The sequence below is a fragment of the Aotus nancymaae genome, unplaced genomic scaffold (genome assembly GCF_030222135.1).
Source record: "Aotus nancymaae isolate 86718 unplaced genomic scaffold, 86718_ANA_hifiasm-v0.15.2.pri h1tg000077l, whole genome shotgun sequence".
Lineage (NCBI taxonomy): Eukaryota > Metazoa > Chordata > Mammalia > Primates > Aotidae > Aotus > Aotus nancymaae.
Window position 1 is genome coordinate 11,824,614 of NW_026988492.1, and position 15,724 is coordinate 11,840,337.

The 15,724-nt window shown below is 38.4% G+C and overlaps 1 protein-coding gene across 3 annotated transcripts in view; it reads right to left on the reverse strand.

Moving 5' to 3' along the window:
• Positions 1 to 4,878: 4,878 nt before the first annotated feature.
• The window catches only part of ARMC3 (armadillo repeat containing 3), a 98,721-nt gene continuing 87,875 nt past the window's right edge, over positions 4,879 to 15,724 (reverse strand). For all 3 annotated transcript variants that reach the window (XM_064368439.1, XM_012450123.2, XM_064368440.1), the window contains 3 exons: positions 12,587 to 12,787; positions 10,391 to 10,553; positions 4,879 to 6,136 (listed from right to left, as the gene is read on the reverse strand). In XM_064368439.1, the coding sequence (XP_064224509.1) occupies positions 5,927 to 6,136; positions 10,391 to 10,553; positions 12,587 to 12,787 (574 nt within the window). In that variant the 3' untranslated portion in view covers positions 4,879 to 5,926. The remainder of the gene's footprint in view (positions 6,137 to 10,390; positions 10,554 to 12,586; positions 12,788 to 15,724) is intronic.

Here is a 15,724-nt window from a genome sequence, read left to right on the forward strand (position 1 = left end):
TTTGTTCTAGACTATCTTTTCAAGGATGTGGTTGAATAGCCTTGGAAAATAATATAGTGTCTCTTTTACTCCTCATTATAAAGGATTTGGGTTCTCTAAGCTCAGAGTTCTTCTGTAACACAAACCACTGCCATTTGTAGGCATCCATCTGGATCTATCCATGTTTTCCCCATGAGACTTGGGAGCAAGGAGATTTGACACCAATAGCCTGGCTCATGCTGCTTGCTGTGCTGTGAGTAATAAAGTCTTGTCTCTGACCCAGATGTCTTATGTCTTATTCCAGCAACAATAAAATTGGCAGTTAGCTTGCAAGTAGGGTAAAATCTCAGACCCTTCACAGTTCTTGACAGAAGATAGGAGGTTTATTTTCTTATGTAGATTGGTCAAATTTATCCTCATCCTATTGAAAAATAAGGCATCTGTGTTGGCATCCATTGGAATAACATCAAGCAGATCCACCTTAGAGCCCAGAAAAACCAGGAAAGACAAATGCCAGGGTGGGAGTCTCCCCTGAATACTTAGCTAAGGTGCCCAAGGATTGTACTAAGTGAGGTGAAGCCTTTCCATGTCCATATCCTCAGAATGCTCATCGTCTAAAGCAAGGGCTGACCAACTATGGTCCATGAGCCAATCTGGCCCCCTATCTGTTTTAGTAGATACAGTTTCATTGATTAGGTATTATCTATGGCTGCTTTTGTGCTGCAATAGCAGAGTTGAGGGCTGCGGCAGAGATGGAATGGCCTGCAAAACCTAAAATATTTACTATCTGGCCTTATACTGGGATCTAAAGAGAGAGATAAACACATGAAGAATGAGGAATTCCCTTAAAACATGCTAAAGGCAAACAGAAAAGAACATTATGTGTGTATAGAATAGAGAGCTACACACACACACACACACACACACGTGCACTCACATATACAAATTCACACACCACCCTCCACCTATTATTTATATGCATGGTCTTATTTCACCCTCCCAACGGCTTTATGAGACACATAGGTTGGAAGCATGGCCTCTGTTTAAATTGAAAGCTTTGCCACTTACTAGCTGGGAAATCTCGGGTAAATTACTTAACCTCTCTGTGCCTGAGTTTTCTCACTTGTTAACTGTAGGTAGTCCTACCTGTGTATCACAGGATTACTCCAAGAGTTGAAACTACATAGAACAGCCTCTGGCACATTATAAACAATATGTAAATATTTGCTATATTTTTCCTTACTTTCCAGAAGACTAAACTGAGGGAGAGAGAGGTTAAGTAATTTTCTCAAGGTCACATGGCTAAAGTGAGAGACAGAACTTAATCTCAGCTCTGATTCTAAAGAGCTGCTATTATATTGCTTCTCAATAATACAGGCTTATTGCATTTTTTATCCCTGCCGTTATATTAATTCTCAATAATAAAGGCTTATTGAATTTATAAGTAAAGTCACCACAAGAAAATTTCTTTACCTTTTCCAACTATGCTTTTTATTTTTTAAATTGTGATTTGTGGTTTATTTATTGGTAGATCCTAACAGGTCTCTTGTACTGTGTGAGTTCCACAAGAACTTCATTTGAATCCACTATATTAATATATTCCCACCTGACACTTTGATGATTGTCCTTGGAAATAAAGTCCACTTTTATTATTAAGCTAATTATATTCATGGCTTTAAAGTGATAAACCTAAGCAAAGATTTTGCTAGTGATCTATATGATACTACTTGGGTAATTTTAAATAAATAGGACTTTGAAGTATTAATCCCTAAATAAGTGACTTGACACTATTGTATTGCACCTAGTATATATCAAGAACAGTGATATTTTTCCATATAGTCTTTAGCAAGTTCATCCTACCCCTGTATTCACTTAAGTTTTAAAAACAAAGAGTGGCTTGGCATGGTGGTTCATGCCTGTAATCCCAGCACTTTGGGATGCTGAGGCGGGTGGATCACCTAAGGTCAGGAGTTCAAGACCAGCCTGGCCAACATGACGAAACCCCCATCTCTACTAAAAATATAAAAATTAGCTGGGCGTGGTGGCAGGTGCCCATAATCCCAGCTACTCAGAAGGCTGAGGCAGGAGAATCTCTTGAACTCAGGAGGCGGAGGTTGCAGTGAGCTGAGATGGCACCAGAGTGAGACTCCGTCTCAAAACGAACAAACAAAAAAAGCATGTAAACACAGCCTCTCTCTAGATAGTTCTAAGGAAAATGTACCACCTCTTGAAAGTCCCCATCCTTTATCTTCAGATTGCCGACTTTGACAGAGGAATACTATAAGAGATACCTTGCTGAGAAACAAGTTACTTGCAAATAAAAGTAATAACAAAAACCATAAATTACCTTTGTACCAACCTAAAATGTATAAGAATTCTGTCTCAATAAAAAGAAACAATTTGAGCTTGGGCAGCATAGCAAGACCCCATCTCTACAGAAAATGCAAGCAGCTGGGTGCATGCCTGTAGTCCCAGCTACCTGTGAGGCTGAGGGGGGATGATCACCTGAGCCCCAGGAGGTCGAGGCTGCAATGAGTTATGACTGTGCCACTGCACTCCAGTCTGCGTGACAGAGTAAGACTCTGCCTCAAAAAAATAATAATAATCCATTTGATTTGACATATTATTTTGAGCTTCTGGAAAAGTATTTCTCGTGGATAAAATCCTGCTTCTTTGGCAAGGAAATAATACATTTGATGTGTACTTATTAAAAGTATCAAACACATTTGATGTGTACTTATGAAAAGCACAGTGCAAACTTGAATTCTCATTTATGATGCTTGCTTAAAGACCGAAGCTTGTGAAAGAATTTTATTTACCTGTCCATTTTCCATTTAATTAATAGCTATTTAAAAAAATTAGATATTAATTTTAATGAAATTTTTTGATTTCCGGAAGTGAAACTCTGGCTTTTGACTCTGACAGAACAAATACAAGTTACTTTATGTAAGTTGGTTTGAGACATCACAACCACAACAGTTGCCAGGGTTTCCAGAGTGTTTAAGGGACACTCAGGATTCTGAGTCAAATCTCTGTAGTTTCACACACTGCCCCATATGGTTCTGACCAAATTACATGTTATTCCAGCCCAAAGCATATAATTCCTGAAGGAGAGACTTAGCACTTTTCCCTCTTGCTATAGCAACTGAGAAGGTCTTGTATTCCAAATGGAGACAGGTACAAAATGGTAGGAACTTTTGTCAGCCTGGGTCCTTGAATCACTGCATGGAACCAAGCGAGTTTCCTCTATTGACCTATGTTTGATATGCAGTGTGATAAAAGACCTAAGCCACTGAGATCTGAGGATTGTTTATTGCCCCTATAGAAAAGTATTGTCATCTCCATCTATTTTCCAAGTGGATTGTCTTTTTCTTATTGATTTTTAGAAGATGTTTACTTAATATTTGCTTGTTAAATATGCTGCATTTTTTTCTCCCTGTCAATAATTTTGCTTACAGTGTATTTTGCTGACAGGGATTTAAGAGTTGCAAGTAGCCAAACTTGTCAAATATTTTTTTTATGACTTCTAGTTTTTTTTGGCATAAATAGACTCTCCCTTGTCAAGATTATAATTTTCCCAACACCAGTTACTGAATAGGCTTTCATTTTTCCACTGGGCAAAAAAGCTACTTTTAACAATGCTAAATCCTTCCTATATGTATGGATTTGTGTCTGAAGTCTTAATTTTTAAAAAAATTTTTATGCCTGTACCATACTAATTTGCTTTTTATTGCTTTTTAGTACATGTTCTGATAAGTGAGACAATTGCTCTATATTTTTCTATTTCAAAACATTCTTAGTTTTTATACACATTCATTTTTCTAAATAAATTTTGCTGTTTGTCAATTTTAGAAAAGAAATGTGTTGGGATTCTAATAGAAATTATGCTAAGTTTATATATTAATAATGGGGGACTGAAATCTTTATACTGCTGAATTTCCCATCAAAGAGCACGCTGTTCCTTGAAAGGACATCTCCATTTATTCAGGTCTCATTAAAATTCTATAGTTTTTCTTGCATAGTTCTTGTAAATTTATTTCTAGGTATTTTATAACTTCTGTTGCCATTGCAAATATATTGTCTTCGTATAAGTGGCTGATGATTAAATTTTATGGCTGTACATTTAAACTAACTAAAACAGAACAAATGAACTTTGAAAACCTATATGAGAATTAAATTTAAACCATCTCTGTTCAGTAATTATCTAGAAACTAGTTGAAAGAGACATTGTACAGAATAGTCTCAAAAATTAAAAAACATTATCTTTGGCATGCACTAGATTTTAAAAAGTGGTGTGTACCCAGGATCTATCCTAGTGGCTCTGCATAGAACATTTGCCTAATTCCACTTTACTTTGACGTTAGGGCACTGGACTGTGAAACTTCTTTTCAGAACTTATTAGGAGATTGTTTTTTGACGATGTTATTTTCTATATAACTCTTTCCCATCTCTATGAATCTACCAAAGAGAAATTTCCCTGATGTTGGTTTTTCCTGAGAAACTGGTCCGTGCTTTTATCTAGTAGACCCTAGTGTAAATCACATCATAACGGATAACATTTCTCCCCCACACTGGCTGCCAGTGAGAATACAGTCAACTTTCCATTCATATCTCACAAATGCATTGCATTTTTGCAAATTCTAATCTTTGAGTTCAAATCTTATTCCTGCTTTGATGGACTTTCCTACACTTACGCCTGTATTTCATTTATTTTTTTTCTTCATTTATCCTATGAATCTTTGTAGTCCACTTTAAATACTTTCTGGATCAAAACAAACTTGAAAATGCAGAGGAAAAACCTACAAATTTTTATAAAAACAGAATTACATAAAAATAGGATTATATCCTATAATCCATGCTCTAATTTTATAAAATTGCGTGATAAATATAATTATCACACCATTTGAAATAAAGAAACTTATTCTGAAATTAAGAATTATATTCTTTGAAATTACAAATTGGTTAATACCAAATAATCTTAGCTTTAATTTACAAAATCAAATTCACTTTAAAACATCTTCTAGGAAAATGACTATACAGGTCAACATTGGACTCTCAGCCTGACTAGGCAACGTATACTTCATGAGATTCATTACATTACTAGTTTTTATTTCTCTTATCATTTGAAATGTGTATTTATTTACTCCCCATTTTGTGCTCAATACTGAAAACACAATTCCTCAGCAAAGACTTGCTCCACCTTTATGCTTCAAAGTTTTCCAAAAAATAAAAATTTTTTAGTTCTGTAAATTGAAAATAATATATTGATGGCCCAGCATTAAAATGTGGAAGAGCAAATCAGAATTGTTTTTAGCCGAAGGTATGTCTCCAAGCTAACACAGACAAGATGAAAACAAAAACATTTTCTGGAAATATATTTTAGAACTACTTTAGATTCACTATATTAAACTTATTAATGATGAATTTTTTTAAATAGAAACACATTTTTAGAAAGCAATTTGTAATACTCAAACAGATCTGTATTTATTCTATCTAAACTATCAAAATCTTAAATGAAACTGAGACAAGGTGACTGCAAATACTAAAAATTCACTGAGTTTACTTAACCGAGCATGCCTGAAGTATTCTGGGCGAGAAGGATGACAGTCATGAGGCTGCAGTGTTGTCCTGGGTGCAGCAGCCGAGAGCTACATGTGATCCCTAAATGACAGAGGTACTCCTCAGGACACAGTGGGCTGGACAAATTTCAACAGCAATCAGCCTTACGTGAGGGTTAGTGAGCAGAAGATGACCTATTAAGACAGAACTCTTGCCAAAAGTCTGAAATCAGAAACGCAGCAAAGTTCACTCCAAGTTTCCTAATTTCTAGGCAGAGAAAACATTTCTAATACTTTTATTTAAAGAGATAAAATCAATTTGGTGAACGTCTTAGAGAGTGTACACAATGAATTTCTTGTTTGAGCCTCTCTTGTTTTCATCTGATGGTTTAAAGAAATCTGTAAAGATCAGCCTCTCGACTTCTCAACTTCATCAGTCCACCTGGATGGAACATGAGATCAACCACGTACAACTCAGGAGGCGGGAGGCTCCCGATCACTCCCTTCTGAGATTCGTTCAGCAGCTTGACTTCATTCCATGCTCTCCCATACTCTCCGCGAACTAGGGAGCAACCGATGCCAATTCTATCTGCCAGAGCCTGCAGGAGAAAACGAGATCTACCAAGGGGATGCGGAAGAGGGGTGGGGAATATCCTATTTGTAATTGCCCACTTTGGTTGAAAGTGAAATACACAAGTCTTGCCAAGAAATGTTTAGATAGGAGGCTGAAAGATAAGAACTGTTGGTATAGGGGCCAATCAAATGTGATAAATTCCCTTTATCAAATGTGATAAATTCACTCAAGATGCAAAATCTCTGTGTAGGTCCTGCTGGGAAGTGACTTTTTCGGGTAGTTACACTATTGTATCAGGTGGAGAAGGCGGTTGGAAAAAAGCTATTCTGTGCGCTCTCAGCACTAGTGCATCTATCCATCTTTCCAAACTTCCGGTCTCCGCCTGGCTGTGAAACGCAGTGGGACTGAACGGAAGCACCACCCTGAGGTGGGAACTGTTTCCAGCTGAATTGCTCTGTGTGCTGTGGAGCAGGAGTGGCAGAACTGTGGGTGCCTGGTCCTAGGGCTCCTTGTTGCCACCTCACCAGAGACCACTTAGGTTCCTTGTAAGTTGTCTCTTTAATTTGCCCTCTGATAATTCCTGATTTTGAGGTTATTTAAACAAAGTATCTTTAATCTGGAGACTACTCGGACACTTTATAGCGAACAGGAGAGCTGGCTCAGCCTGCCTGGGTTTGGACTGTAGCCCAGACCTGAGATCGACCAGCTGCGCACCACAGCCAGGGACATGGCATCTCTGGGCTTCCATGGCTTCATCTGAGAAAGGAGGAGAGCAGCAGTACTTTGCTTATAAGGTGTTAGGAAGATGAAGTCAATTATCTGTCCAGTGCTTACAGCAGCGAACACCGGCAAGGCTGCATACTCAGTTAATGCTACATAGCACCAGAAGGCAGGGATTGTGCTGTCTTAGTACCCTGTATATGTATATATTAATTAATTGATTACTTACAATATAATGACTACATCAGGTCACTGTGTCTTGGGTGGACCATGATGATTAAGACTTGGTTATCATTTTCAGGGCCTTACATTCTACATAGACCTACTGTAAAGCGTCAACTATAACACAAACAGTGTCTGAATGTATGTCACTCATAGGTCAGTGGGGTAGAGAGACAAAAGTAAATATATAATTATAAGATGTTTCCAAAAGTAACACCCCCTGTCAAAGCCTTGTAAATCATCAAAACGGCCACCTCTGTGGACTAGAGGCTGTTGTTTCCCCCATTTTGAAGAGGGTCAAAACTGAGGTCGCATAATTTTCTCAAGGTCACGGTATGTGGTGACCAAAAGTGAGAGCAAGGGAATCTGTCTCTGGAGTCTGAGTTTTTAATGTCAGGGTAACAACTGCTGCTGATTGAGGTGAAGGAATTCCCATATGAAACGTTCTGTTTTCTTTGTGAAGCAGGACACAAGTCACCTGCTTAGAAGGAAGCAGTGCAGATGGAAGGTCTTGGGAAAGGGCAGATGTGGGGCCCAGCTGCTGAAGGAAATAGGAAAAAGCCTGCCACTAGGAGCTGGGAAAGGGTGGCCTATGGGAGTGGCCTGTAGGTGGCATGTAGGAATGAAAAGGATAGACAGTTGGAACAAGGCCGGGATGGGGTGGCAAGGGAGAGGGTGGAAGTATGTGCGGAGAAGGAATGGGGGAAATTAGTGAGTGAGTAAATTATTAGGGCAGTGGTCTATTTGTGTAGTCTGCCTAGGGAAGAAAGTAAAGTCAAACAGGCCAAAAAACTGGAAGAAAATAGAGGAGATAAAGATTTAGGAGGGGTGGAAGGATAACATATTTTATCAGTGAGCATTGGTGTTCAGAATTTCAGTGGTGGAAGATTTCTGGGTAATTAATTGCATGACTCGGTTGAGACGTGAGGGTAATTCCGTTGGAGGCATCTTAATGAGCTTAAGATGCCTACTATGAACTGAATGTTTGTGTTCTCCCTCAAATTGATATGCTGAAGCCATAATCCCTATTGTGATGGTGTTTAGAGGTGAGGGTCTTTGGAAGCTGATTAGGTTTAGATGAGGTCATGAGGGTAGACCCCACAATGGGATTAGTGCCCCTATAATAAGAGACAGGAGAACATACTCACTCTCCACCATGTGAGGATACAGTAGGAGCCCTTTCCCTGCCATAGGAGGATACCAGCAAGAAGGTGGCTGTCTGCAAACCAGGAAGGGAGCCCTCACTAGACACTGAATCTGCTGGCACCCTGATCTTGGACTTCTCAGCCTCCAGAACCATGAGAAATAAATGGCTGCTGTTTCATCTCCCAGTCTATGGTATTTTGTTATAGCAGCTCAACCTGACAAATACAGTGCTTATGAGACACTCATATAGAGCTAGCTGGATAGTAATCACATATATAGATCTGGATTCAGGGGAGGCTTGAAGGATGAAGGAAATGGATCTGTAGATTTTAGGCATTTATGTACTATTTAAGGCCACATGAAGAAAGACCTCACCCTGCAAAGTACATAAAGGGTGAACAGAAGAGTGTCTGGGCCAGACCTTGAGGAACCCCAATACTTAAGAGAGGCCTGTAGGTGTTCTCCAGCTCTTTGACCTGTTAAGCAAGGCAGACAATAAGGAGATCACTAAGGTCCTTATTGAGAGAGTGAGAGCAAAGGCCAGATGGCCATGAGTTAGGACAAAAATGAGAGGCATGCCAAGGAGTGACAAGGAGCTAAGATGACTCAGAATTTTGACCAGGAATGAGAATTCTCTATGGGTAGAATTATCTATGGGTAGGTCTTTTATTCAGGTCAGCATGGGCTCAAACTTCAGCTCCACCTATGGTTGACCTTGGGTAAAATTATTTCTCCAGGTATCAATTTGCTCACCTTTAAAGCAAGGGTACTAATTTCTGTATTTGGCATTTTTGAAACTCTTCACAATTATAGTTATCAAGTCCCTGGCATATAGTTCAAAATAATGTCAGTCATGGTAATAAGATTTAAGGTTGTAATTGTAGCTATTAAGAGAAAAATATTTCTATTTTCTCTTTATATACTGCAGACTTAAGCATGTTTAGATTTTAAAGGGGAAAAGAGCTAAGAGAGAGAAGAGAGTTAAGAAGGGAGAGAAGAAAGAATTGATAGAGCAGTCAGTCCAAGGGAATAGGAAAGGCTGGCCCTTAGATAATAGAATTAGCTCGGAACTGGAGGTAAGATGCATGTGAATACAATGATGTTTATAGGTATTTGGGAAAGGGCAGGAAATTTATGCATTTAGTCTATAGTTCACATTTTCCCAGCTTCCATTACATGCTAAACACTGGGTAAGATGGAGCAAAAGATCACCCCCGCTCTTCAACCTGATCCTTCTCTGATGTCCCCATATGAGGAATTAATGCCATCATTACCAGCTGTCCCACTCAGAGCCCAGAAATCCTTTTGGTCTTCTCATGTACTCTCTCTCTCCATGCCTGGGCAGTCACCAGCTCCTTTCAGTTATGTCCCCTAAATTCATTCCCTCTTCCACATCTGCATGTCAGGATTTAGTATAGATCAACCTCACTTCTGGCTCGGTCACCTTCTAACTGGTTTTCCTGTCTCCAGTCTTACCCCTGCTCTAACTCATTCCCTGTTCTGTTGTCTGAATGGTGGTTCAAAATGATGTTACCCCCTTGAAAGCTGTCAGTGGCTACTGTTATATTTTAGGGTAATAAAATAATACACAAACTTCCATGGTGCATTGTGATCTGGCATCTGCCCCTCCTCTTTTCCTCATGCATATGAACTATTCTACCTTCCTCAAATAGACTACTGACTCTCATCCCTGTATTGTTTTGCATAACATGTTTTCTCTGTTTAAAATACTCTTGTTTTCCTTCTTTACTTGATGAAATCCTATGCAGCCTCTTACACTTGGGTTACTTATCAGTTCTTTCTCTGACATCTTCCCTGACTTCACTTTGGAACCTGCAAGTCTGGTTTAGGTACCCCTTGAGTGCAGGGACTGTCATTTTAGTATCTTTGTACTCTCAGGCCCTGGCAGAGGCCCTTGCCATAGTAGGTACATGATCAATATTGAATAAATATGCTTCTAGTAGTCTGGTGACTATATGGGCAGGTATGTCTGTGTAGGCACATATGTACACATTTGTATGTATGTATGCTTATATGTATATATGTATATATATACATATATGTCAGATACAAGTAAATCTAAATGGTAAAATTAATAATATCCAGTTAAATGTTAGCAACTGGCCTACTCCAATATGATAAAGACAAAGCATTTTTACTTAATGCAAATAAGGCAAAATATCTTACATACCTTGAAAAGCAAAGCTCGATGGTAGAAGATTCCTTTTTTGACATGTCCAATTGGTATAACATTGGATTTAAGTTGAAATTTTAGTTCACTTATGTGAAGTTCCCAGCTGAAGTCAGGTAGTTTCTCTTTTGGAATCTTACCACCCATTTTTTCTGCCACATACCTGTGTCAATTACATTGAAATCAAATCAGTCAAGTTTAATAATTCACTTAGGGTGTCTTGAGTGTAATTACATGTAAATATACATGTAAAATGACATTTGTTGTGATTTTTATTGTGTTTTACTTTGAGAAGGTGCTTACAATAAGTAGGCTACATGCTTACTGTATGTAAATCATCACATATAAACTGAAATGCTAGCGATTTCATTCCATGTGAAGAAGAAAATGAGTGCTAATTTTTCCCAGTGTTTATAACAAGATAAAATCAATGTAACACTAAATATCAGTGCAATTTTAAATTTTTGTCTTTTGAAATGTATTTTTAAATATTTTAATCTGAAATCCAAGGAAGGAGTTGAACTAACATATGGTTCTTCTTTCAAGGAATTTGAACTCAGAGACAAGACAAAAACACAGAAAATTTTCCCATTAGATTTACAAACATTTTCAAGTTTTATAATTTTATTTTTTCTTTTAAAATTTATTTTAATTTAGAGAAAGATGTAGTAAGACAACACTGAAGTCAGAGGAGCAAGAAATAAGAAAAGGCAAAAAGAAAAACAAAGTCACAGATCTGTGGGCAAGGCAGGATAAATGTGGTATACTTGGCTTGTGGATTTCTCCTAATGTTAGGCTCTCACTGAAGAAGTCAGTAAACGCACCTGCAATACCTTTGTCTATGAAGACCACGACATCCTTGGAGTGAAGGCAGAACTGCAATTTTATTTGTTTTTTTATTTGTATTTATAAAGAGAGACGGGAGTCTCACTATGTTGCCCAGGCTGGTCTCAAACTCCTGGCTCCAAGAAATCCTCCCATTTCGGCCTCCCAGAGCCTGGGATTACAGGAGTAAGCCACTGCGCCTGGCCCAAAATGCGAATTTTAAAGAATTTTCTCTTGCTGCATGAGAAACCAAGCAAAGAAGAACAGTGGTTTAAAAAAAAAAAAAACAAAAGAAAGAGTTGGGGAGAAAGCTGTTGAACTGATGCAGTTCCACCAAGGCAGGGGTGGAATGCCAAGGAAACAGAGCCATGGGGACAAGTCTGCATCTCTCTGTATCTTGGTGTGGGCTCAGGTTAAAAAAACAACGATTGTCTGAGAATGATGAAAAGTGTTTCTGATAGGAACAAAGCATGAAGACATTTGACAAATGTTCACATAAGCCAAGGCAGAGTTCCGCTTGAGCCATCACTTCTCAAGGACATCAGGAACACTTCGCTAGCCAAAAATGTTCTCTTCCAGTTCTGGCTGACAAAAAGTCAATGATCTGGCAGCTGTGTTACTTACAGTTGTCACATCCAGGTTTCATGATAGCAACTCACTGCTATTTGGAGGAGATGCAGGCTCCCACGGAGACCGCAGCTGTTGCACAAGCCAGCAGCTTACCTACTGAATGGTGTCAGTCACGAAGCCTGTCCTCACTTCTGGTGATTGCTAACCTCTTACAGCTACCGAGTCAAATTCCAGCCTTTGCCTGGTGTAATTAAGCACTCTAATGAAGAGGGCAACTTCATTGGCTTATACAGAGCCCTGAGCCTGCCCAAGCAGCCATTGCTTAGAATGCTTCCATCCCACTTAAGAGTAACGTGAAACACAAAATATCAGACACAGATCAGAAAAAGAGACATTGGACATTTGCATTAGAAAATATATCAGTTTACAAATAATTCACAGTAGGATTCCTTTAACTTATGAACGCTCCATCCACCTGAGGGATAATTATATTTTCAAACTTTTGACACATTCATAACTTCTACAGAATCACATTGAAATATATGTTTAATGATCTAGCTGAAGAAAATGACAGGCATTTTTCCTGAAGCAATTTCCAGCTCCTATGTCTGATTCTTAGTTGACATATGACCTGAGTAGAAATTAAGGACTTTCCCAATTCGTTGTGTTTCTGTGTCAGAGTCAGAGTGCTTTAAGGTTCAACTTTATATATGGTATGTTTGTCTAAAAAATGGCTATAATATATGTGTCACTAACTTTTTTTTCAGAAATTAAAAACATATATATACATAGATGACTTACTTTGCAAGAACCTCAATCTGTTCCTTAATACTGGTTATGGGCAGTATTGATTTGGTCACCTCATACACATACATAGAGAAATCGGGATCAGAGGGAGGACACCATTCTTTGTCAGAGCTTTCTTCACCAACAAATTTGGGTACTGCCATAACCTCTTCCTCCTCTTTCACTTTTTCCTCTTCTTTTTTTCCTCTGCCTTTCCTTTGAGAGTAAACAAGGGCAATCAAAATCACATCTCCTGCTAAACAAACAGACAAACAAACAAATGCTCTTGCATTTCTGAGAACAGCATCACAGAAATAAGGTACACTGAATCCTTGGGCAACACGAGATTGAACTGTGTGGATCCACTTATATGGGGATTTTTTTTTAGTAAATACAGCTGGCCCTTCTTATCCATGGGTTCTGCATTCCACAGCCAAATGTAACTAAAAATACAGTATTCGTGCTATGTAAAACCCACAGATACAGAGAGCTGACTTTTCATATATGTGGGTTCCATTGGGCTGACTGTGGGTCTAGAGTAAGCATGGATTTTTGTATCCACAGGGCTTTGTGGATACAATATAGTCCCCATGAGGAATGACTATATTGTATACATACATAAAGTTTTCCAATTTTCATTTTCAGTGATGATGAGAGAATTTTACAGAGTCTATATTAGGCAGGATATACTAATTTTCAAGAGAACATTATGTGATTGGTATATCTTATGAAAATCATATATTGGTCTTCTGTACAATCGCCTAGCAAGGTGTCTGGCACATGGCAGTCGGTATGTAACACATACTTATTGAATTGGAAACAATTAGTTTGACCCCTCAGAGTCTAAGCCAGCTACGTCATCTCTTACTTCAGGTAAAACCTTCTGCAGGAATAATTTTGATTGCTATTTTTAAGAAAAATTATTCAAAACAAGAAAATTAAGCAAAAAAAAAAAAAAAACTTCACAAAATAAGAATGGCATATAATCTCCATGATGTACGAGAAGAAAGACTCATCCAAGGTTTATCTAGGGAAATGTACTTAGTTCAGTACTTAGTACAAATATAATTTTAATTAAAAGTTCTGGACTTAGAGAATTACTAGGTAACATGCATATTTTAACACGTAGATATGCAAATAATTTCTGTCCAATGGAAAAGATACCTCAAAGTTTACAGTTTATTGTCCTCTAAGATGTTAGCCAAAGTGGCATGTAACTCAGCAACCTTTTTCTAATATTCCTTAGTTAAATTGTATAGAAATACCTTCCACTCAACTGTCCTTTGAACCGGTGTGAACCTCCTACTGGTTCCCCCCCACCCCGCCCCCAATTAATGAGTCAAACACAAACAGTAACATGGGATCTTATTCCAGGTAGAGTAAGCACATTTCACCCTGTCTGTCCCAGTGAATACAGTCACAAAAGCTGGACAGGATGCATGCAACAGCTATTTGAGGACCCAGAAAAGTAAATAGCAGCGGGAAGAGCAGAGAACAAATTTCAATTAATACTCTACTGATGATCATTTTATCCTTTTATTGAATTCCACAATTCACCATGCTGAACTAAACTTAGCCCAGTAACTGGAAGTAAACATCAGCATAGACAGAGAAAGCTCAAGAAGATGCCCTCTTGAGAGACAAAAAAGAGAGAATAAAGGAAAGTCCCCATTTTAATTTTTTTTCTTTCTAATTTTTCTTCATTCTTGTGCATTCTAAGCCCATGAGGAATCCTGTGACAGTGGTGGCACTAGTGGCACTGGGATCTTTTAAGAGCCTAAAATTGCTTTATACTCACTCAGACCTTCTGCTATTTGGCTGTAGATATGGGTGTAGTCATGGCAAGAGTGCAGTAGATCAAGGTAAATAAAGTTTTCTGGCTGGGGAATCTAAAGGGAAGCCCCCAAAGAATCAGAAAAGGCAATGAAAATCATGGAAAAGAAGGAGCTTAGAAAATCAACCCCATAAAATTATTTATAAATTCCTAGGTTTTTCCTGAGTTGTGGATGCATGGCTTGACCCTCAACAGCACATACACAGACTTTGAGAACTGAACTATGGGATAGACTGCCATCCAAGTCCCAAAGTGGATACTGATTGGCATACATGCAGAACCAATCCAAATAGCACTGCAAAGACTTTGAAAATTGAACTGACATTGTAATGACAATCACAGAAGCCTGGTTAGAATTGGAAGCCTGAACTCAACTTGGTTAACTGCCTACTAAAACACACACAAAAGGAATATTCTTAGAATGTAAATAAAACCCATAAATAAGACCCATAGGACTTATAACTTATTATAATCAAAAATTACTCATTATATGAAGAACCAAGAAAATATCAACTTATATAGGCAAAGACAATCCATAGACACCACTGCCTAGATGACACAGATGTTGATCACACAAAGACGTTAAAAATGCTGCAAGAAGTAAGGTGCAATACGCTTGAAATGAATAGAAGTTTAAAACTCTTAGGAATAGAAGACATAAAAATATAATTTTGGAACCGAAAATGGTATAATCAAAAGCTTAAAAGAACACAACTCCCTAAATGGGTTTAATAGTAGAAAAAAGATAAAAAAGAAACTAGCCAATAAACTTGAAGATAGAACAATAAAAATCATGCAATCTGAACAACACAGAGAACAAAATTTGCTGTTGTTGTTGTTTGTTTTTGAGACAGGGTTGCACTTGTTGCCCAGGTTGGAGTGCACTGGCTGCCACCACTGCTCACTGCAGCCTCAAACTTCCAGTGCTCCAGTGATCCTCCCACCGCAGCCTCCCGAGTAGCTGGGACTACTGGTGCGTGCCACCATGCTCAGTTAATTTGTTTTCTATTTTTTGTAAAGACAAGGTCTCACTACGTTGCCCAGGCTTGTCTCCAACTCTGGGGCTCAAGCGAACCTCCTGCCTCAGCCTCCCAAAGTGCTAAGATTACAGGTTTGAGCCACTGTGCCTGGCTAGAAAACAAAAGATTGAAAAAACAATTGACAGATGCTCAGGGACCTGTGGTAGAATTAAAAAGGTCTAACACTGGTGTCATCAAAGTCCCAGAAAGAAAAGAGAAAGGGTACAGTATAGAAAAAACACACTGAATAAAAAAGGAAAGGCTGAGATGGCCCCCTCAATTTGGGTGAAAACATAAATC